Raw genomic sequence first — 25722 nt, forward strand, 5'->3', positions numbered from 1 at the left:
CGCGACTTGAGCTCCCCGCGTTAACTCGCCCACCATATCGTTTACCATCGTCGCGCATATTGTCCCAAGCATTATGTTCGTCCTGCTCACTCTCTGTTGCCGATGCACCGCCCCGCGCCAGTGCACACACGAAGGGATGAAACGGATCGATCGCAAAGTTGCATCGCGTCTCCTCGACGACGACGAGACGCAGGACATTTTCCGCTTTGAAACGGCTGGTACCGTCGTCGCGTCGTTCCCGTCTCATTATTATCGTCATTGTTGTCAGTCGACTGGTGACTAGACTGTCGGTCGACGATTGTGCATCATGTGTGAACACAAAATTCACTTCGACGTCCTCTACTCCACGGAGTAATTAAACGTCACGACAACGACAGCAAAGGTGACAGTGACGGCAACGGCAACGGCAACGGCAACGGTGATGGCGACGGCGACGACGATGACGATGACGATGACGGTAGCAGCGGCAACGGCGCGGCGGCGACGGCGACTATGACGGCGTCCCGATGTTGGCAGGCGCACCCGCACACTCTCCCTCGATCGTCACAGGAGAATGAGAGAAGAGCGACAGCAGTTTCAGTCGGCATGCGGCGTCGCGACGCAAACCAACCCGCGTGCAACGCGCTAAATGTATATTCACGTCTTCGGAACTTAGTTAAGCCGTTAATTTTTCCCGATACAAATCGCTTTGACAAATTGCTCGACTGTCGAATGTTCGAGGCAGCCAAGGCATTAAATACGGCGGCACCGCGATCTTTAAACCGGCGAGTCAATCTTCTCTCATCGGGTAAGTCTTATTGATTGCACTTTATTATTCGGCTTGCTTTTGCTATTATTGCTTTTGCCCGAAACGATCGATGAGACTGTGACTTGCAATCTCTAATAAACATGACATTTAACAATAAATTTTAATAATACATTTTTTTCTCTCACGCAAATCGCACTTTCAAGAAATATTCAGTGATTTCGCAAATACAGAATTATACAGCTTGAATTTGAAGCACATTTCTTAATATCGATAGCAAATCGAACGATTTGTAGTTTCGTGGGAGAAATCATTGTAGTTATAACAAATGAGACATTTCTTTCTGATGAAATATAGCCGGACGAGGTCATGGATACGCCCGTGCATCACACACATATGAACATAGCACGTTTACTACCACTGGTAAATGTAAAAAGTGCGCCAATTAAACGTTGCAGGAATAAAATTAATATAGCAATATGTGTCAAAGAGAATAATTTTGTTATATCGGAAAAGCTTTTGTGTATAATTATAGACTAGTGCGTCTTTACTTGAATTAATTGCTTCTTTAATCGTTTAAGTTTAATGCTCTTTTATTTCTTGCCTGTTAATCAAGCCTCATATTTCGATCAGCAAATTTATAACAACCATTTATAACAAACAGATAGAGAGATAATTAATTTGCAACACATTTTCCATTTACATTGTTTCTTCAATAATAATATAACCGTCTGTTAATTTTAAGCAAATTAATTTAATTATTTAAATTTTATTTTATTTTAAAGAAGAAAAAATTATGATTTTATACACACGTGTATAGTTTTTGAAGAATTTTTAAGAAAGTACGAATTTACATTTACATGTGATATTATAAATGTATAAATTAAATAACAATTAGCTGACTTATTTCCATTTTACAAGAAGCAGCTTGAAACAGTCGAAATTTGACTTAAGAAAGCTGAATTCCTTATTTTTATTTATCTACATATAATTGTAAGTTGCAATGCTTCAAGAGATTAACTGTTCCGCGAATGAGCACGTTTTTGTTTTATATTCCAAGACAACAATCATGCCAATTTTGAGAATTTTCTAGAAAGAAATAGAAGAGGATCAATTTGTTATGGCAATTATTCTCACGTACATACATATTAGGGACTAAAAGCTGGTGGTACTAAAAGAGAAAAATATGTATTATGCCTTGTTAATTTAGGCCTCGCCAATTACGCGCAGGCATTGTTTCTACACGTTCTCGGAGATAATAGTTTTGAATTTCGTTCGAATTCATTCCTTATGGAGACACGCAATAATATAATATCCGTAATTTACACTACGATGACACATGTTTCTAACACGGTAAGATAAAATGCGTATTTTCTTGCGTGAAATTTCCATATGTTAATCCAATCATGCATGTCACAAAACAACTTTTCATAGTAAAAGATTTTATAGTAAAAGATAAATTACAGCTGTAATTCTTTATTTATAAAACTGTAAAATATTACAGAACAACTGTATTAACAGTTCCAAATCTTACATGTATTTTGTCTATCGATTTCATCGACAAATTAAATTTTTAATAAAATAGACATTGTTTTTTAAGGATGTATAACATATAATTTAATCAAATAATGTTTTCAACGCATGTAAATCCCGCAATAATATTTCATTTCTTGTGTGAGCTAACTTAGTACATTATGCATTAATTCTATAAAAAAGAATTGTCTCTTTAGAAATACATCTTTTCACTGTAATTAAATAACCTGATTGTGCTATTTGTTTTATCATTTAAAGTTGTCTTACACACCTTATATACCTTATATGCCTATGCGCACTCTATATATGCTCTTCTAATGCAATTACGTTGCTGTGTACTGCCTTATTACCCTCACACTAAACTCAAAGACGCATATTACTGCACCTTCCCTCAAAAGGAAAAAATGGAGAGGTGCGACAAAGTAATTTTATTATCTTCTAAAAAAAACGTGTTGAAAGGGAAACATGCCAAAGAGATCCTGAAACCAACAATTCTAAAAAATAAACAGTTGCTATATTCACGTATATGCATTCGTCAATTGGTTGCGTATAGTATATAATCTATTTATTTGGTTTCGTTGCCATTATATTGATTTTATTATACAGTCAAAAATAAATGCACTAAAATAAAAGTTTTCTTAATTTTGGGGAACATATTTTTTAAAGTTAGATTTACTTAATGTAAATAATTCAAACTAAAAAACTTTTCCTCTTAATAATAATATAAATCAAAACATTAAAATTAAAAAAAACAATTTATTTGAGTAAAAGACATTTAATAATTCACATTTATTATATATTACAGTAAAGAGAGGAAGAACTTAACAATACTGACATATTACTTCGTCATTACTTTGAATTACTGGAGACAGAGAATTTCTTCAACTTAAAAAACTAAAAAATAAATAAAACTTTGGAAAAACATAAATATAAACTAAAAAATGTCTTCTGTCAAATAATAGCAGTTTTATTAAGTTTATATAATAGAATTCGTAGAATTAAAAAAATGAGTGCCTGACGAAATAAATCCCAAAACTAACATAGCAGCCAGTAATGTTACACATTTTTATTTATATTTACATGATTTAATTATGCAAAACTTTTACCCCAAAAAAAAGAATCAAATTTTTGATATAAAAATTATATGAAAGTATCCTCAAAAGTTTCATGTCAAATTCATTATACACTTTAATATTATACTGATGTCTCGTAATAAAATATATCTGTACATAACCTTTGATAATTTACATTAATTCTAATATACTAAGTTTGTTAAAAAAATACACTTTACTAACATTTTTTTATTGAGAACTGTTTATTCAATACAAATGAAATTCAGACTGCAACCTCCCCCCGATTTTCAAACTTTTAAAAAGATAATTCGCACGATACACAATTCTTCTCGGGTTTATAAATTGTTATTATAAAGCACTCAAGTATCATTAGAAGATAGAATTAAACGGAATTCTTCGTACAATTATATTAGGAAGATAGAATTAAACGGAATTCTTCGTACAATTATATTAGAAAATTGAGAAAATGGATTCTTAGCGAATGCTCTCAAAGGTTGTAGTAATACATCTTATTTTTAAGATAAGACGCGTTTTTGCGCGTTAAAAGTTAACTTTCTGCAAAATTAAAATTTGATTTACATTTGAAACTTTTTTTCGTAATGTTCGCATTACTAAAGTGTTATTTCGCTACACGTTTATCCGTGATGTGATTCAAATTTCAGTTAAAAAATTTAGGCACAAGAAATTTTTTCAAACTTAAAAATGTAACTTTCTAACAAAAAACTTTAACTTACTATATTTACACTAACGCATCGAATATTTCAAAAGATGATGGCATCAACATTTGATATTAAGGCAATATATTGCTCCATTATAGATCTAGATTTTATCTTTGGCACATAGTATAAGCTTTAAATCGCGCATCATACTATTTATATGATTAAGCGAACGCAGTGCACATTTTTTATCCAAAATTTAACAAAAGATACAAAATGCTATCTTGGAAAAGATTTAACGAGATAAAAGAAAAACTTTGATGTCCACTTTGTGTGCTGAAGAATCGATAAATAATTGAAAATCACGATTGAAAGCAGAAATCTTATCAAAGAAACAAGCATCAACGTACTGGAAGATTCATGTTATAAATCTTTCCAATATGTACTGTACTGCATTTCTGCAATCACAATCGTGTGAATCAATTTTTATTCTCCTTTAATTTATCCGATAATTTTTTGCGCGTTTTTTAGAGTAGCTGGAAATAATCGTTATTATTTTATACGAATAATGATAAATTATATATATATATATATATATATATATATATATATATATATATTATATATACAAAATAATATTTCTACATAAACTATGACAATAGTATCTAAAACGTTGAGTGATCCTTTTTTGCAAGAAACATTTTTCACATTATGTAATCACAGGAAAGTAGGTGTACACAATATCGAAATCTGACACGAGCCATTAACGAAATCGAATCACCAACTTAACAGGTTTTCAAGAATGCGGCTTAGAAGCTATTATCTTGGATATCAATACTTTTACTATCATTTCATTTTCTCTTTTATATTTTCAATAAGTATTGTTTTATGTAAATGTATTATATTTTTGTATTTCATGTATTATATATTTCATATCTGTACTTTTTACAATTACATATATTTTGATGATTTAAGGTGTAAGATTAAAAAGTGTGAAACTAAAGATATTTACACTTGCATATAATTTTTCGATAACGCTTCGTAAATTTTTGAATATGCATCTATATTATTGCAATACTTTGGGCAACAGTATTTGTTACGTGTACAAACACTTTTATAGCAATCTCTAGTGGTTTGTGTTAAAGGACTAATTAGTCAATTTACTGCTATAGTTAATTAAACTCTTTAACGAAGTCTATATCACGTATAAGCAATTGGAGATAGTACAGGTATTGCAGCGTTTCAACGGACAAATCGATGAAACCTATTAATGAAACCATATCAGAAACAGACATTACCTAAAAATTAGACGACATTTGTCGCGCACATTTACCTTCTCTATTATTTTTTACCATTTATTATGTCCTTATGTAATATTCTATAAAGCTTTTTAGTAACATAAAAATAGAAAAAAAAAGGATCACAAGTTAAAGATATTTAAATTCACCTTGTGTGTGTGTGTGTGTGTGTGTGTGTGTGTGTGTGTGTGTGTGTGTGTGTGTGTGTGTGTGTGTGTGTGTGTGTGTGTGTGTGTGTGTGTGTGTGTGTGTGTGTGTGTGTGTGTGTGTGTGTGTGTGTGTGTGTGTGTGTAAGTTCTTCGCCCACGTTATTGAATTTCCATGCGCGATACACTTTATTTCACGTTATCCCAGCATAAAATGTAGTTGCCACCAACGCATCTTGTTCAATTTTGTTGTGTCTGCTGCGATACGTGATTCTGGACGAACGTGACTCTCATGTACAAATGGAGATTTACAAAGCCTTTAACGCAAGCATAGAGCCTCCTACACGTATTCGCTAATTTACGTGATCCTACGAATTAACCGATGTCACGACGTGAATCCGATAGACTCTCGGAAATTTTATACTAATGAAAATTAGTTAAATTTTGAAAGCAAATTAATTTATTTGAGAAGTTAATGGAGAATAGTATAGTGAAAGTAATTTTAGTATTTATGATAACGCAGTTACATTATGATTACGCAGATAACGTGTCAAAGAAATTTTATTATATTATATTTACATACTTAAATTCTTTTCTTTCTCTTTTCATTTACATGCACATATATTAATTAAACAAAAAATTCTAAAATTATATATATAGTAAAACTATACATATATTTCTCTAAAAATAAAAACTTTTATAATATGTGATATTGCAATATATTATTATTTCTAAATCTTAATTTATAAAATTAAATCTTGTATATGATCGAAAAAGGATAAAAAATATATATATGTTTTCTTGTATTCTTACATACCTACATGCGCGCATATACTTTATAAGAATAATCATTTATTGATGCACTTGTTGGAGATTAAAAATTGATCGATACCGAGGAAACCATGGGCGAGTTATCTAGTACAAAGTACAGGGTCAAGTGTATCAGACACATCGCCAATTGTTTGTATATCTATTTCTACGAATGTTGGTAGAGTTTACATACATGCATACGCGTGCGTTGAATTTATCTCTCAGATATTTTTAAAAAATATGATATCTTAAAAATAACGTCAATGTTACATGCAGATGTGAAAGTTTCATGATTATCCTAGCGAAATACATAATCGCAAAGCGTAATCGCATTTGAAGCTTTTCGGAAATACGGATATTATATAATGCAATCAGAAAGAGTTGAGATTTTATTAACCAAATTGATTAGTCTGCTAAGTCACATTAGGTCATGTGAGAAATGAAGATCTGAATAAAGTTGTAATAATTTACAATTAGATAAAAATGCGAAAAGGAATTAATTAAAGGAAAATCAATATTTTTGTGAAAACAATGCTAATTGTAGGAAAGGAGCTATAATTTCCCGAATATTGCAATAAATAGACAATCGAAGTGAAAAGCAGCTTCTGTGACCATGGCCTTCTGGGAAATCTGAGAAGCGACTAGGGAGGAAACGTTGGCAACGGGTTCAAGGCCAAAGACGCAATGTTGGACGATACTTCGTATCCACGTGCCGCAATATATTAACTTTTGTTCTCGGTCGAGAAGAAAAATGCATTACAAAAATTAATAATTTTTATGCTTAATATTTTCAATAAATCTTGAATTTTTAAAATTATAAAATAGATTTTTTGTAAACTTCTAAATTTAAATTTTCAAAAGAAATATTACAAGAAATCACAATCTGTGTAACTTTTTAATACTTAATATTAAATAAAGATTTTGGTAATTGAAAACTGCGAATTAATTATGTATCGAGAACATAAACAACGCATACATAAATATGTCAAAAGTTATTTCACGTAGAAAAGCAATAACGAAAATGTATTTATTCTTTTACATAAAATAAAAACTAATCAACGTTTAGTTATACTAAAATTTGTAGATATTTACTTAATGTAAACAAGTAGATAATATAAAAATTTCTCGAAATAAGCAAATATTTTTGTTTTAGATTAAAATACCCCTTTAAATGCATAACTAGTAAAGTTGGTGCGATTATTGTGCCGTAACATGTGTATCGATTTTAAATTACGAATCGAAATCATAAGTCAAACATCAAACTGAAAAACATTTTATTATAGATTGAAGAAAGTATGAATTTATTACAGTAATAACAGTATATTAATTCCACACTTAATTAGTTTTATCATGTCTTGTACACGGAGAGAATTTTCTCTTAAAATTTACCCTCAAAATCTGATAATTGTAAGATAATGTGTGACCTCGAGGAATTTACTATACTTTTTAGTAAAATTTACTAAAAAAGTATAGTAAGATTTACTATACCTTTAATAAATCTTATTAAAAGTATAGTAAATTTTACTAAAAAATATAGTAAAATTCCTCGAGGTCACACATTATCCTACAATTATCAGATTTTGAGGGTAAATTTTAAGAGAAAATTCTCTCCGTGTAAGCAGCATCATTAGGTGATAATTTACATATCTCGGGTATTCGAGAGATTCGAGAGGTTTCAGAATAAGCATGCAGCTAAAGCAAATCGATATCTCACGTAGTTATGCGAGGTTCAATGTTCTCGTGAAGGTCCTTGAGTATGTTCTCAAGGTACCATCGATATGGGTGACCCGCGCCAACCTAGAATATTACACGTATCAACAAGCGTGTAAATGAGCATTGTGGAATAATGACAAACTTGCAAAATTACACTAACAAATATTTATTTGTACATTGCGCAATAGGAAATAAGTATATTTGCTATCTTTTTAATTATTATATATGCTATCAACTTTTACTATCTTATGAAATGGCTAAAATTTTTAATTGTCTTTGAGCAATTTTTTTAATTTTTTATAATAGAAGGCAATTGATTTCACAATTGATTTTATCTCGCTGGATGTAGATGTTGCATGTATTAATTTGTTAACATATTATAGACGGTTAACTTTTAATTAAATGCGCTTATGTTTGCAAATGTTAATAATAGAGTTGTACAGTAAATAATAATGTTGAATAATTTATTAACAGAATGCTTAATTATCTCTTATAATTTTATATTGTGCATGGAGTTTTTTTTAGAAAACATTTTCCAGCAGTTATCAATGATGCATTGATGCAATACATTGATACAATAATGCAATTGATAGCACGGCTAACAAGTCAATGTGCGCAAATACGATTTTCGAAGATGTTATCGATCAGATATCAAATTATGAGGTTGCTCTCGTGATTGCGCTTTGAAGATCTAATCGTGGGTGTTTCGTGGCGCCGTGATGGTAATGACGCAAATATTTGATATAAAGTTAAACACAACGTCGAACGTATCCCATCTACGACGCCATTCAGTTCGCTTGTCGACCTGTGTGTGTGTGTGTGTGTGTGTGTGTGTGTGTGTGTGTGTGTGTGTGTGTGTGTGTGTGTGTGTGTGTGTGTGTGTGTGTGTGTGTGTGTGTGTGTGTGTGTGTGTGTGTGTGTGTGTGTGTGTGTGTGTGCATTTGTATGATTACTGTTAAGTACTGACCTTAAACTCAGGCTCAATTTAAAAATTAACACGCAAAGAAATCTTTAACGTCAGAACTTAAGAACTTACGTTAGGAATTTCTTTGTGCGTTGATTTAAGTTTAATTTTAAGTACGAGCTTAGGTTTATAAAGTACTTAATATAACATAATGCGTTACGAAAAAACTTATGCAGTAGTCCTTTGTCATATAAGATATAAAAAATAGACCAACGCTGTGTGTGAAATATCCATTCTTAAAAAAAATACGAAATCGATGATCGAGTCTACTGAAATGTTGTCATCGCTTTACTGCAACGCTCATTGGTTTTCTTACTGCACTCACTTCGTGAAAGGCTATTATTGCCAAATTAGTAAATAATAATTTATATAGATGGTTATCTATTCAATTATTATTGCAATTTATTTTTAAAGTAAAAAACTAAATAGAACGCGCAAAGCACCCGTTTGTGGTACCTAATGTAGATGATATTCAATGTTGTCGCGTTTCGTTCTTTATCGTTCAGTTTCAGGGTCTGTCGTTCACACATACAGAAATAACTAGCTAGATGATTTGCCACCAATATTTCAGTCTCTAGTCGTATGAAATACGCAGAATACGAGACAGAGGGGACCGAAAGATGCACGAGTTTGTATCTTTTTAAACTGAAAAAACTTGGACTTTTCAAAAAATTAATTTTTTATCCTCAAATTGTTGGAAAACTTTATTTTTAAATTTAAATTCTATTTTTTTTTTTTTTCTAAAAAAAGAGAAAGGGAGAAAGAGAGAGAAAGAGAGAGAGAGAGAGAGAGAGAGAGAGAGAGAGAGAGAAAACTTGTTTCTTCAATTACTCAATTATTTCTTAATAATCGATTAGTAGTATTCATTCATTCTTTCATTAATAACTAGTTAAAAAACAATATTACGGGGATATTCTTTTCTAATTAGCGTTCCAATCCGTCTACAAAACACAGTCGAACCAGTTTCTAACTATTAGAAAATTGCGTAAGAAAATTTTGTAATGCGTAAATTCCTGACAATGACAAACTCTTTGTAAACATGTAGAAATAAAGGTCTAAAATTTTCAAGTTTACAAATTTTTTATTTTATAAAATATTATTTGGTCATAACCATAGATATCATCGATTTATTTATCATAGAATAAATGTGAAATCGAATCAAGATTGCTTAGTATCGAATGAAAATTGGTACGCGATGACATATAGATAAGTGATACCCGAACGGATATACGCTTGGGAAATACGCTGTGCCCTGAAATTAATCCTACTCTCTCTCCGTCGTGTTTGAGCTACGGTCAGAATTGTGGCAAATTTACAACATTAGTAAACGTGATAGATCAAACAAGTCAGGAATGCTACGTGAGATTCCAAATTAATATGTAAAGTAGATTAATTAATATACCAGATGCTACTTGAAATTGCTACTGATTTTTCATTCTATAGTCTGCATAATTTACTACGTATATTTTGTAACATACATTCTCACAAATAATTTCTCAGATCCTTGAACAAGGTAAAAATTTTCTATATTATTTCATGTGATAATAAACAGAAACACATGTTACGTTAAATATACTCATATTTTGAGTAATGCTTTTATACTGATATTGATTATTCAAGTTTTACACTACCCGCAAATTTCCTGTTTTCGCAAGAAACGTCGCATTCCAACACGTAATATTAGGAGTCGCTCGCTTTTCGACCGGATATTAACACCGGAAGTTGACGTTCAATACCGACAAATTCCAGAAATTACGTCTTGAAATTCAGAAACATTCACATATTTAACCTCTTACAAAAGTGCTATGTATGGCACTTGCAGGTAATAAGGTCTAAAAATCTGAAAATACATTTAAAATTGCTTAACGCAATTTATTCACTCATAAATACGTTGTACAGGCTAAAGAAGATAAAAAAGTTTATATGAGGAAGTGTTATTGATGCGACAAATGGTATTAGGTATAAAAAATGTGTTGGCTTATCTCTTAAGGATATTATTGATTTTGCGTGCCTTTGTGGCTGTGATAAGAATTAAGATTGTATAAGTATTTTTTAAGTTTTTTAATTTTTTTGAGATCTGGTTAGGTATAAGGACACGATAATTATTAATTATAAATAATTTCAAATTTTTTAATTTTATGTATTAATAACAGGTTTATGGAAGTTTATTATTATAGATGTTATTTTATTACTAGAGACTTTATTTTCCTATTTTCCTATGTACGAAACTTTTTTGGCATTCGAAAATTCTCACTCTACTATATTTCTATATGAAAAGGAAAACAACCTCTTCCGAACAAATATTAGCATTTCTATATACTTTTATTCGTGCAAATGCGATAAATGTTAAAGCAAACGAGAAGGAAAAGTCGTATCTCTATTTTGCGATGTTATTAAATGATATTGCTACATGATGTAAAATCATATATTTATTCTTATGGTAATTTTACATAATAAATTTCTTGTTATGAATTGTATATGCACATTAATATTTATGATTTAAGTTATTAGCACTATTATTTACGCGCAAGAAGATAATATATGTATATAGATATACCAACGCGCAATATTTGTTTTCTTCTCTTAATTTCGAACTTTTTATTGAAGTTTACCGAGTAATAATTACTAGTTTTCTATAACTTATATGTTTCAATAAAAACTTAAATTACTATTTCTTAAACATTCTTCTCTTAGAAAACGATATCATAAACGATAGTGTTTCATAACTAATTTATTTTTCAACAATATATCTCCGTATTATTAATACACTTTAAAATTTTTAAATCTTTAACTTACTCTTTTATGTTCTTCCTTTTCACAACAAGCGCTGCATCTTGTAAAATAATTTGATCATTATTCATACAATTTATAAAATTGATATAAAGTATGTGATAAAGCGAAAAATTTGGTTTATCTATAATGTATACTTGTACATACAAAAATCATACAACATAGAATTTCGAAAAATTTGAATAAATTTAGGCAGTAACGGTATGTTAACTCGTATTAGTATTGAACATTTGTCACGGAGATATTTACATCGCAAGGACAAGACGATTAGCAATGCATGACTCAACGAGATCTAAATCTGAATATTCATATCATCAGTGAGAGTAATAGTGAATGACGGCGTCCTACGCGTGGAATATTCTGTTGAATTAAACCATAATATCATTTAAAAAACTCATGCATATGTTAAACAGAATCTACATATTTCGTTTTATCGGATAATTACTTTACTTTATCAATAGAAAAATTTGAGCAATTTTTCAAAAGCTTCATTTTTATATAGTTGTAACCATCATCAAGATATGTGTTTGTGTGTGTGAAACTTACGTTTGAAAGAATACTCTCTCTTCTACTGATACTTTGTATTCTTCCATATTATAAAATAAATTTTCTTTCGAACAAAATCTTTTTGTAATTTCTTATGGAGTATCAGTCAACATGTATAAAGTGCATAATTAAAAAAAAAATTAAGAAAGATGTTCTAAAGATGTATAGATTTTATTTTACAAAAATTTTTAATTAAAATTTTTATTGTCACAGTACTGTATAGTTTCTCTCTCTCTCTCTCTCTCTCTCTCTCTCTCTCTCTCTCTCTCTCTCTCTCTCTTTCTCTACTCTCTTATTTAATAAATATTATTTAAAATACTACCTATGTTATAAGTCAAACATAAACGAATCAAAAATATTGCAATAGTAAACTTAGTTCAAACTTTTGCTAGAAGTTATAGTCTTAACTTGAGATTAAAAAAACTTACACAATTCTTTCTTGGGTTTATTTTGAAGTATAGCAAAACCTTACATACAGACTTTCAAAGGAAATTTCAATAGTTATCTGCTTTTATTCGTTCAATTTTTATTACAATGTGTCCGAGGTAGATATTTAATTAAGAGAATAAAAAACTTGAGTTGATTTTAATTATAAAAGAAGCAGTTGTAATGGCAAAGATTATTAAACGTAAAAAAATATCTTTCCCGAAAATAATTGAATGTTCTCTCGTCGCGAAAATCATTTTTGCCGCTTGGGCTGTCGTTCAGCAAATTGTCTTCAGTTGATTTTGATAATGTTAAAATTCTGATAAAGTCCAAATACGCATCTTCATCCACATCTGGTCTTCATTCATTCATGCAAACATTCTGGTTTATTTGAATTGCAAATATGAGATAACATTCGGACTAATTTAATTGAACGTTTACTCTCTTGATGCAAAAAGTTCGCCTCTCGTTCAAATGAATGACTCCTATTAACGTTAATATTGCACGAAATCCATAAATATTTCTCTTATTATGTTTGCAGTGAGAGCGCTCTGCTTCATTTCCAAACGCTTCTTTTAATTCTAAACAATTATGAAATATAATAATATTCGAAGAGAACATGCAATTGTTATTTTTATTGTCCAAAAACTGCGCTTTTCTTATACATACTTGAAATATATAACAATTACGACTTACTCGAAAATCCTAGAAAGATGCAGAATTGATTAAAATACAGAGTGAGACGCAATCGATATTTTTTTTGTACACATTTGAAAACATAATAAAATTTCAAGAATTTTGTAAAAAAAAAGTGTTTATTTGTTATAAAAAGAATTATCTATTGAATTCTCTTAAACTGCATTAATGTAAGCTTTAACGGTTTATATTAACATAAACCGAACGTTGGAAATAGTTTTTTTAATACATGAGATACGTGTAACTTTACTATGTACATTTTATGTAAAAAAAGCACATCTCTATACGTTACACTGAACCGCGATTTCAAAGAAGAGAATTAGAAATGTGCGTACATGTTTGTTTCAGGCAGTAAGCGAATATAACACAGTTGCAAGAAAAATGAAGAGTTAAATGAAATAAGTTTACAAAGGAGTTTCGAGGGACCTATTATATTTCTGTTGATCAAATCTCGATAGATACAAAGCTTAACGTTACGATATAATCTTATAACGCATCAATTGCCTTAGCCACATCCAAATACTTTAGCCACAACCTCGAGATTTTTTCAAACAAGATAGAAAGATGAAAATTACAATGGTGCCGCAGAAAATTTTTCTCACAATGAAATAATCCAGAAAATAATCTAAGATCAAAGATTATGGTCATGGAATTCTGGCTGAAGCATTTTGTTGTCTTGATGAGCTAATCAGCTAATGGAATCGTTAATATGTGATTGATGTTTTTTTGAAGAACGCTGCATTTACTTGAAACCAGCCAATCGCTTTAAGAGCGAGCGATTTAATTTATTCAATCAATGTTTCGTACGTACTGAATCGCCATATGACAACCTGGAAGATTTCCTGTCATGACGACATGGATACGAAGGAGGAAGCGTCTATACCGAGAACAACTTGAACCGAAGAAAACCAACGCATAAGAGAGGATAAGTGCGAATGTTTCCGTTGTTTTAAAAACAACAATGTCAACGCTTGCCACGGATACACCATTACCGTCCACCACCTTTGCCGGAGAATTAACGACTACCCTCATACCCACCGTTACCAAGATTGATACGTGGCTCGACATCAGTCCTGTCTCAATAGTCTTAGCAGTTTCCATAGTGTGCATTCTCTCGCCCATCACTGTCACCGGTAATTCCATTATCCTAGCTGCCTTTTATCGGTACAAGAGACTTAGGACCGCTTCCAATTACCTTTTGGTCTCGTTGGCTATTAGCGATTTTGGGGTAAGTTTGTTATATAACTTTATTTTTATATAAAAAAATCTGAATTTGTCAAGTAACGCTTGTAAAATAGAATTATGGTTTAAAAGTTTTCGAGAAAAGATAATACAGATGTAAACCGTACGATATTTAACGCTTTGCACGAAAGAAATTTATCGTCATGTATGCATTTGTACGTAATATATATTATTTAACATTAACGTTTTGTTGTACCTTGCGATGCAATATACAGCATCGATAAACGGGCAACTCTATTCATATATTAATTCATTTTTATATACATTTTGGATTACATGGTTGAGAAGAGTTGTCACTTATGCTCTCTATAGCTATAGTATTATATGTGATATAAAGGTTTTTTTTAATGTCAATCTCGCGCTTCACATCTTTCCTCTTCAAACAGTTCCAATTTATGGACCGATTTACAAACTTGTCGCAACAAACATGTAATTTTTATTTAGATAACCAAACAATATCTGTTTTTGTTGATAGATCGGTGTTTTTATGCCAATCGGGATGCAACTGGAGCTTTCCGGTTTACCGGAAAACGGCGTTTCCGCTCTCTATATCGTGCCATATTGCATTGTGATTGCGCTCTGCAGCGCGAGCGTCCTTATTACCGTAGCCATCGCGGTGGACCGTTTGACTTCGTTAGCACAACCATTACGATACAAGAATATCATCACTCATAGCAGCGTAGAAAAGTACATTGCTCTCTTTTGGATATATGCGATTGCCATTGGTCTGTCGCCTCTCATATATGCTCAAATCACCGGGGGAATACAGTCGCAAAGGTATAACAATATTTATTCAATGTGCGACATTTTAATTTAAATTAAAAAAATCTTGATTGCTGATCTGAACAATAGACAAAAAAGTTAAATGATGTTCTCGAATATCTCATTGATTAAAATTAAAAAATTAAATTTATCTTTCTACTTTAACAATAGTGTTTGTATTTATTACACGCGTGCATTTATGTGTGTGTGAATTGGACACGTTTTTAACGCAATATTATATTTTTACAAATAGAATTGCGAGAAAATCTATCAAAGTACTATCTGAAAATGGTTACATAATTTAGATCCAAGAAAATAGCTGCATGATTTAAATGCAGAAAAATATATGTTAGCATTCGTTGCGTACTTTTGTAGTTTTTCTCTCTTTCTCCCTTTATTTTATTCATTCACTTATACTTTTATTCTCTCTCTCTCTCTCTCTCTCTCTCTCTCTCTCTCTCTCTCTCTCTCTCTCTCTTTCTCTCTCTCTCTCTCAACATTACTTTGTTAATTTGCAATTATAATTCTTTGAAGACAACAAAAGCAATTAATCTGGTAAAGTTCAATAAAATAATTCAGTATTTACGTTTAATCATTTAATCTATAATTTATTCACGGTCTCGTAAACATAATCTCACAGTAATCAGTGGTTCTATGTGATGCAATAGATGCAGCATAAAGACAAACAGGGTATCGAATTACATCGTTGTAAGAACTTGTGCCACGCTAGCATAGCTGGCATAATATTAGCTTCACAGCACATTGCTTGCACTACCTGATGAAGCAGAAAACCTTTTCACTCTGTAATATTGCAAATTGTGCACAACCGATTGAGCAACATACTAAAATATAGACAAGAAAAGCGACAAGAAGGTTCTTTAACCCTTTGATATGTACCTTCGCTAATTTTGAAGAATCTTCAATGGGTCTTATTTCTAATTTGTTTATCTTGTTGCTTTTACATATTCTGAAATCTTTTTTTCTTAAATATATCGTTTTATAATGAAAATTATGAAACAATTTTTTTTAACAAAATTATTTTTTCAAACCTATTTTAGTGGAAGGATTTACATTACTATACTATTCTGTTTCTCTTTGATCTATTATATAGTGTCGTCACATTTTTACTCATAACGTCCTAAGTATTAGATATTTTATAATTTTGATCTAAAATTGATTAAACATTTTTTTTGGTAAATAAAAATATGTATGTATTATGTTTTTAATTTAAAATATTAATTATTAACAAAGTTATTGTAAAAAATGTATGTAAATGGGGAGAGAGAGCATAATATTTTATTTTATATATCCAGCTTGTATAAACCCTTTATGTTTTTTTAAAAATACATTAATATATCTTATTTTTCCAAAAACATTAACATTTTATTAGACAGATGTCGAATAATAATACTATCATAATACCATAATTATGTTAATTGTGTGCAATTAATCTTTGATTGAATTTATGTTGCAGCGAAAGCTGCAGGTTTAATGCGGCTGTGTTACCACCAGTTAGGGTGTTTCTGGTCGTGGCAGTTTGGGCACCGAGCGCCCTAATTCTACTTGGTTGCTACATATATGTCTATCTTGTCGCGCGTGCACATGCACGTGCAATTTATACAGTGGAATTATCGTTCAGACATCAAACGCAGACGTTGGCATTGCCTCGTTACGGACAAACACTGGCAGTCACGGTCGGCGCATTTCTTATCCTGTGGTTGCCATTTCAAGTGAGTATTGCAGTTTATTACGCAGAACAGCAAACAAACTTTTATTGCAACGGAAAGACTGTAAATCTTTGATTGATGTAAAATCCAAATTTTGAGCTACACTCGCAGATTTTTATCATTTCTGACCATTAAAATTTCATCACGGCGCCGTCGCTTCGCATCAGACGGATGTGCGACAAATTTTATTTCGCTGTCGTCGTGCTCTACATACCTCTTGAACAAGATTTAAAAGTAGTGTAATACAAAACGACAAACAAACTTTCAATCTCCAACATGCTTTCCTTCTTTTTTAGACTTGCATGTTGGTGGATATCTTTTGCGGTACCAACATCCTATCGGAATGGGCGGTGATATGGTTGGGTTTGCCGATTCTGGCGCACAGTAGCGCGAATCCTTGGATCTATGCTTTTCATCATGGTGAGATGCGCATTGCCGCTGGTAAAATAGCCGAAGATCTGATCGCTCTATTCGGCGTAATGCCGGGCCGTTACAACTGCTCACCGGCAAGATATGGCACCAATACGAACTTCGAATTAGGCGAAGTGAATAACGAAGAAAGCAACGAAATTAGGCGGCATTCACCTGTAAAAGATTGTTTCGCTGTTGCCAAGTACCATAATGTTCTTTACGACAAAAGATGCCTAGAGGTTGGCACATCCGGTAGATATAGTGATATCTCGCCCGAGAAGCACGACGAGTATGTCGCGTCCTCCTGCAACAGTCGAACGGACGACATGATTGAGGAAAACATTCACGACTTGACAAAGATGCTCGATCCGAGATACATCGTCGATCGAAACCACGTGATTGATTCTAATCACAATATCGACAAGATAAAAAATTTCAAGTATTTGCTGGATCCAACCTTCAACAAGATCAGGCATCTCCGACGATTGAATCACAAACGAATGAACGGGAAGAGCTTACCATTAATTTCCGAGCCAAAATTTATATCTTATCAGAACTTGAAAAGCGACAGCGCACAGCTGGTCGTACACAGCAATCACAAATTACTTCAGTTGAACGCACTGTCGGATCCGACACTAAACGTCGACGCTTCCGTAATAGATACCAAGAACTTGAATCAAGTGACGTATCACGCAAATAACATTGTCTGTGAGAGGCGAAATCCAAACTTGTCGTTGACTATGTCAGATTCAAATTTAAGAAAAGTAACGATGCACGCTTCCGACGAGGCGGGCACGAGATTCTTTCCAACGAGTGACAATGGCTATTCCGTGCAAAATCTCAATCGTGGATACGAGGAGGCGTTAGCGAGGCACACGATGATGCTCCGCCGGCAAATGGAAGATCAACAAAGATCTAGCAACGTTTCTTCTCGTCCGCGGCCTAAGCCCCGCGGTCTTCATTTCGGACGCGTGAGTCCAAATCTGAAGCATAGGCTGCGAAACAACCCTTCCTCGTTTTCATCCTCGCCGGTTACGTCCAATAACGTCGTCGGAGCCAATTCCCTGGCGAATACATCAAAGCGAAGCGTGTCGCCGGGAATAACTTGTCCGCGCCTAACTATCACGTCAAACAAATTGGCTAATCTCATTAACTTGGATTCACCTTCGAAGAAACCCGCGCCTATGCATACAAGAAATCTTACTGCCAGAATCATGACTCAAGTCAATAAGAATGTAGAGGTGTTGAAACACTCCGAGTCGATTAACGTCGCGATCGGCAATCCGACTCTACTTCGAACTTGCGATTTGATGGATTCGTTGGTCGTCCCGACGATACACTCGGAACCGCCGAGTCCTATAGATCCTCTTTCCTCGGCGATTCTTGCGACCGAAGAAGCGCAGAATCTCAAGATCTACCCAAGACCCGCCATGGACGTCCACGCGTTGACACAACGCGTCAACATGGCTAAATCGCCTCTTGGAAAAAGAAGCAGTTCCGTGAGACATTTCGACACTACAGTACCGACGGTCTTGCTCATTGAGGATCTGAGTGAACCGTCGGACAATCAAATTCAAAATCATGAGAGCAACCTATCGTCCGATAATACATCGACATTAGAGCCAATCGATCTTTTCGAGGCGCTACTAAGGAACTCGGACAAAAGTAAGGACGTGAGATTACCGGAGCCTATTTTCGCCGAGCACGACTCTACTAGGTTCAATTCAAGACGACCGTCCGATTCCAAATGGTCCGAATCCTCCAGGAGTCAAGAGATCTTATCGAGTGCGATGGAACATGAAACTGCGTTTCCGTCATCTTATTCGGTCAACGACTTTCAAACTTGTAACAGCGGCAGCGATCTCAACGATCTCACGTCCCTGGACCCGTTCATGTGTCCTGACGCTCTAACGTCATCTCTGCGCGAGTCCTTCTTCAGCGCGCCGTCCATGCCCGATTCGGACATATTCACGTCCTTTGAGGAAAACGACGAACCGGTCTTTACGCCCGATTCCGAGCAGCGAAATATCGCGGCATATAATTCGATGTCGACGGTGAACCTGAAGAAATGTGTCATCGAGGCGGCTTTTCAAAGCAGATCTACAGAGTCGATGCATCACGTTAGGTGTCCTTCGACACGATCGGGCACGATTCTCAGATTAGAACCAGCCATACATTCAAGTAGGTTGCGTGTCAGGCCCTACGTGGATAACATTCTGAAGGAGCAGCTGATCAAGAGGAATCCACGACTAGCACCTCTTGCCATCCCCACACCCACCGACATCTGCACTCCCACGTTCGACGTCGTGACGGATATAAAAAGTGATAACGATGTCGGCGTTAGAGTTTAAATCGTTCGCTCACCCCTTGCATGAGGATTTGCACATTTCCTCATTACTTGTCTACTTTATGTTTACACAAGAAACATACGATTTGTTAGTCGCAATCAATTTTTATTTACTTACAACTGAATTCAGAAAGAATTTACAACTGCGGCTCTGAAAGTTTCGTAAAAAAAAGTATCCAGAGAGAGAGAGAGAGAGAGAGAGAGAGAGAGAGAGAGAGAGAGAAAGAGAGAGAGAAGGGGGTAAAAGCTACGATATCAATACAATATGTATACACGGAGAAAATTTCATATAAAAAATTACTATATGTACGATAGTAGCCACGGACCATAAGAAAAAATTTTAGAGAATTCTACCATAATTAATGTAAATATCATGATGGTTTAATGCTAAACGTAGTAAAAATTTTTATAATACTTTCCTTGGCCTACACTTATCGCTTACCATAGTAATTTTTACTATAAAATTTTTTCTGTGTACAATACGCAGGATGTTTTTGTACGTTATTTTATCAGATCGCATATTTGTGCGATTTATGCAAGCTTGCAAATCATTTAAAGTGCCACGTTGTAAATCACGTGCGGTGTTTTTTAATTTTTTATTTTTAATCATTTTCTTCATTCAGTAAGAGAAAATCGTTAGATGATGCAATCAAGTTGCTCGTGTACATGGATCATAATTTCTCTAGAGTAATGTTCGCTTTACATTATTTAATATGTAGCTATTTACATACAATTGTTTTATTTTTGCACTTTTTATATTTTTTTCAACACTTGATGCTTTCGTACTTAAATTTTCTTATCAAATACTTTGCACATTTTTATATTTTTTAAATATTTGCAATTACTCTTCCATCAAAACTTAAAAATTCAATTATTAATTAAAGACCATTTTGATAAATAACGCCTTATCAGATAGATAATGGCGCTATATATCATAAAAGCCCCTTATTATATGATTTAATATCATGAGAAAATTTCCAAGTATATTTACGATTGAAGTATATACAAAGTTTTCAAATTACAGTTTGATAGGAAAAGATAAATCTTATATCACTTTTCGATTTTCAATAATATTTAAATAATAATTTAAATTTAATAATTTGTATTAATATTTAATAATTTGTTTATTCATTCGGTCAAAACATTATTCATACATCACGTCCCGCCTTAAATCGAAACGATGACTACACGTTCCGATATGTATTGCCAGTATCAAAAATCTGTAGTTCATATTACGTATACTATAGATTTTTCGTACTGGCAGTAAATTCCGGAAACGCAGTTGGTATTTGTTATACAAAAGTAGAAGAAAGTACTCTGTGCGGTCCAATTACATGTCATATGTCATATAGAAGCGTGTGATTGCATTTATATTTTATATTCTACAAATAAAATGATGATTTAAACATTTCGTAAATCATGTGCCAAGAAAATTGTACTAAATTCCAAATTACACGAATCATCAAGTTTATGCTCATAACATATTATTGCTTGTGTACCTGATGAAAGTTATATATTTGTTGAGACTGGAAAAGAAATATTATAGATTCATCGCAGAATATTTACTGAAATATTCTCTAAAATACAAAAGTGACTAAAATCTAATATATGGATAGCATTTATATTTTTTTAGTCAACAAAATTTTGTATTTTAACTTGTCTTATTTTTGCGCGTTTTCTGATATAAAGATCTTACAGAAATAATTTCTTATTACATTTTCTATTAACAAGGAGAGCGATATACAAATTTAATTTGTTCATTGCACTTAGAATTATTTCTTCTAAACTATACGAACTAACTCCTTTTTTTATCAAAATGGCTAAAATGGCATAATCCATGAAATCACATTATATTAAACATGAATGATAAAATGAAAATTGAGGTTGTCAAAGATGAAGATGTTAGAGATAGAGATTTAGAAAGAAAGAAAAAGAGAAAGAGAAAGAGAGAGAGAGAGAGATTAGTGACAAAAATATAAACAGTTATTTCTATTTCAAAAAAAGGACCAAAACTAAAGTAACAGCATAAATGAAAAAAAATAGAATTACAGATTTAATTGTTCTACAAAATATTATAGTTGAAATCGCACGTTTTTTAATGACATTTTATTATATATAATATACTTGTACGTATGTGTGTGTGTGTGTGTGTGTGTGTGTGTGTGTGTGTGTGTGTGTGTGTGCGCGTGTGTGTTGTGTGTGTGTGTGTGTGTGTGTGTGTGTGTGGTAATTATACACAGTTTTTATTTTCACACATTATCCTGCAATTATTTTTTATAAAAATTTTAATTTTATTTATCACGACGCTGTAAAAATTTTTCTGCTAATTCTATATATATAATACAAGTGATAAAATCATCTAAAGGACACAAAATAAGAATAATCACACTTCTTACAACTAAATGCCAATTAAATATTGAAATACTTTTATATGTAAGATTATCGAAAGATGTTTGCGTGCAAATGTGTTAAAAAAAGTAAAAAAAAGAATATGTGTTGTGTACAAAAGTTTTCTACTTGATGTATCTAACAATATCCTTGCACTTGAAGTAATTTAAGAGCCGAAACATAGATCTAACAATAAGAATATTTTATAGCACAACTACAACTTGTACATCAAATGTGAGTCCAGACTAAATGTAATACTAAAAGGATATTTGTTTCGCGTTTACTTGCGCGATTTGTCTTCCATATCGTACAAAATAAAAATAATCTATACCAAAATTTATCCAATTTTTTCTTTTTGTTCTTTTACTTGTAAAGAGTGAGAACAATAAGCATGATCAATATTTTTAAAAATAATTAATTAATTGCTTCTCAAGAATAATTTTAACCTTACATTAATTGTAAAGATATATGTTTTTGTTTTTCTTTAGCAAATTTTTTAAAGAAATAAACTTTTAAAGATTTTTGTAAATGTTTATCTTTCATTATGTTTTATAGCATTTGATTATATTATGTGTGTTACAGTAATAAAGATTGATTGTGTTTAACAGAGCGTTAAAATTTATATAACTTTTTACATTAGTGTAATATATATTTTATATATTTTAGGTAATTTATAGGTAAAATACGAATATTTCCAAAAATGACAAATACTAATATATTTTTATGAAATATCTATATATGCATCTGTTGTGTCTTGCGTGCGCGTGTATATATTGTTTATACGTATATGTCAAGTGTGAAAGTAAAGTTTTGATTTGTTACACGACTTTGATTGGAGAAGAGTTGAAAAAGTATTCCCCTTTTTTCTATGTTACAAAAATGTGCTTTTGAAACAAGAATACAATTTCTCATCTTAATAAGTAAAAATATAAAACACCAAGAAAGTATTGATTCAGAAAAATTGATCTTTACTATCTCAGAGAAAGAATTATCTACTGAATGTGTGTGTGTGTGTGTGTGTGTGTGTGTGTAACTTTTCTTCTGTATTCGTTTAAAATCAGCAGAGAAAGAGAGAGAGAGAGAGAGAGAGAGAGAGAGAGAGAGAGAGAGAGAGAGAGAGAGAAAGAGAATAAAGTTAAATAAAATAAAAAATCATATATATGTGTAGATTTTGTTATAAAATACGTGGCAAAAAAATGTAAACGAAAATAGATAGCGACATCAAAATTTCTTTTATATGTTATGCTAATGTTTCGTTTAAATAAAAAATTTTCCAAAAATATTGATATAATAATTCAATATAATTATAATAACAATAATGATAATTATAGTCAAGTAATTAATGTAGAATTCTACCGATTATTATAGTTTTTCTCTTTTTTAATCTTTTAGTTTTTTAAACTTTCTAATATATTTAAATATGTATATATATATATATATTATATAAGAAATAATTATTTCTTAATATATTTTAAATTAATATAATATCTTTAATACTTAATGATAATTTAAGCACTCAAATTCTGTTTTATAACACAGTATAATAAGCAACGAGATATTTCTTAATTTCAAATTTGTACGTTTCGAATCTCAACCGAAAACTGCCGAAGATACATCGCGAATTTCGACGCATACTTCACTCTGTCGTTTCTTTTGTTCTTGTTTCTGTTTACTGTCTAAAGGCCATCTAAAGGTCTAGGGCATTTGAACAGTTTGAGCAGCGAGAACAGTAGATTTACTTTAGTCATTTCGAAAACACTTCAAGTTATCCAGTGCTTAACCCAAGAAGATACTGAATTTACAATCAGTGTGCGGAACGCAATTTGTTATACACGTTTATCGTCTTGTCCACAGGTGAATCAATTTTTTTTTTAGTTATTAGACCAACCTGCTAAAAGCAGAACAATCTGTTGAATTACGTGAATCTTTCAGATACAACAGTAAATGTTTGTATTATCATGCCGTAAACCTATATATTCCAACTGTTTTATAGTACTGTGTTAAGATATATAATTGGTATATAATTTGAATGACATTGCAAATTACTAGTTAATTTAATAATGTATTAATAATCTGATGGATAAAATAAGGCTATGTAAGAAATCCTAACAATAATTTTAAAAGGCTGTTATATCATTCTGTTTATTTACTTAAATGTTTATCCATAGATTTATCCATAAAAATAATGGAATCAGGATACATAATAAGGAATAATACAAGAATCATTGTGAAAAATGTACCAAGTTTAGATGCTTCGTCAGAATGCATCTGTTATAGACCACATTCCAATGTTATATGCAATGGTTGTGGATTTTGGTCTAGAGGAAGAGTAAGAAACTCTTGTCCTCAACATCCTAAGGTTATTATTGTTTCAATATTTTATGTCTCTTCGTGTAATTTTTTTAAAGTAATCTTCTCTTAATTGACGATAAAAACATTAAATAGTATTTAAATAGTGTGCTACTTGCGTAAAACATTATTGTCATTATTTTTTATTTTACAGATTGTTTTCTTACACGACTATGATCAATGTCCACGCTGCAAGAGCTATGACTTCATGCTTACAGAGATCTAAAGCTAACGTGATTTTAGCCTTTTGATTATAGATTACAGATTTAAGGTTACAAATTAGACAGGTTAAGTATAGGTTAAGTAAGATGAAAAGATAAAATAATTAAAGATTGCTAAATGATTTATTTGTATAAGACTGATTACTGTAATTTTACTCTATTAATCGAGTAAACGTATGAAGAATGAAAAATACATAATAAATATTTTAATTACGACAATAGATTTGTTTGGAAAAAACTAAAGTATTTCACATAGTTATAACAAATAATATTGAAAGAACACTTATGATAATTGTCTAGAGTTAAGATACCAAGATGTTTGATACCTATATATGGATGTTAATTTTTTGTTTCATTTATGTTTATTTTTAATATGATACAAGATATTAGAAATACTAATACATTGTTACAATACTGATATTATAAGAAAATATGTATTATAAAAATTTAAAACTCTAAACTAACGATTTATCACAACTATAATAGTAATAAAACAGTAAAAAATATTTTTCTGTAAAGTTGTAGATTAAAAAATAAGAAATGATACGTTGTCTCAAGAAATTAATACTACTTGATACTTTATTATACTCTGTCAAATGTAAAAACTGATTTGGTTCTTTTTATATCTTCAAATAAAGTTTCTATCAAATGTCATACACATGGAAGATTGATACAGCTTAGCCTTACAAATGTAATGCCAAAGCTGATCAAAACAGCTTTCTATTTTAATAAAATAAAAATATAATTATCTAATAAACATCAATATTACTGTTAGTTGGTGTTTACTGACTAATACATTATTTTATTGACGAATACCTAAGATATTAAATATATAAAAATATATAATGTTATAAAGACATATAAGACATGTAAAACCTA

At 31.6% G+C, this 25722-nt stretch overlaps 2 protein-coding genes across 3 annotated transcripts; both read left to right on the forward strand.

Moving 5' to 3' along the window:
- The first annotated feature begins 53 nt into the window (after positions 1-53).
- Positions 54-25600, forward strand: LOC105838520 (uncharacterized protein CG13380). 2 transcript variants are annotated; one of them, XM_036289392.1, is made up of 3 exons: positions 54-787; positions 24442-24632; positions 24777-25596. In XM_036289392.1, exons 1-3 carry the CDS (start codon positions 493-495, stop codon positions 24846-24848), a joined length of 558 nt encoding a protein of 185 aa, XP_036145285.1. In that variant the 5' UTR covers positions 54-492; the 3' UTR covers positions 24849-25596. The 2 variants fall into 2 exon arrangements, with proteins under 2 accessions (XP_036145285.1, XP_036145286.1); XM_036289393.1 differs by lacking the exon at positions 54-787 and adding an exon at positions 24137-24368 and having other exon boundaries at positions 24777-25600.
- On the forward strand, positions 7875-21925 carry LOC105838519. The gene is made up of 5 exons (XM_036289386.1): positions 7875-8696; positions 13745-14624; positions 15114-15415; positions 16875-17130; positions 17424-21925. The coding sequence occupies exons 2-5, from the start codon at positions 14358-14360 to the stop codon at positions 19887-19889; spliced, it is 3291 nt and encodes a 1096-aa protein (XP_036145279.1). The 5' UTR covers positions 7875-8696; positions 13745-14357; the 3' UTR covers positions 19890-21925.
- Positions 25601-25722: the final 122 nt, after the last annotated feature.

This window comes from Monomorium pharaonis, chromosome 7, assembly GCF_013373865.1.
Source record: "Monomorium pharaonis isolate MP-MQ-018 chromosome 7, ASM1337386v2, whole genome shotgun sequence".
Classification (NCBI taxonomy): Eukaryota; Metazoa; Arthropoda; class Insecta; order Hymenoptera; family Formicidae; genus Monomorium; species Monomorium pharaonis.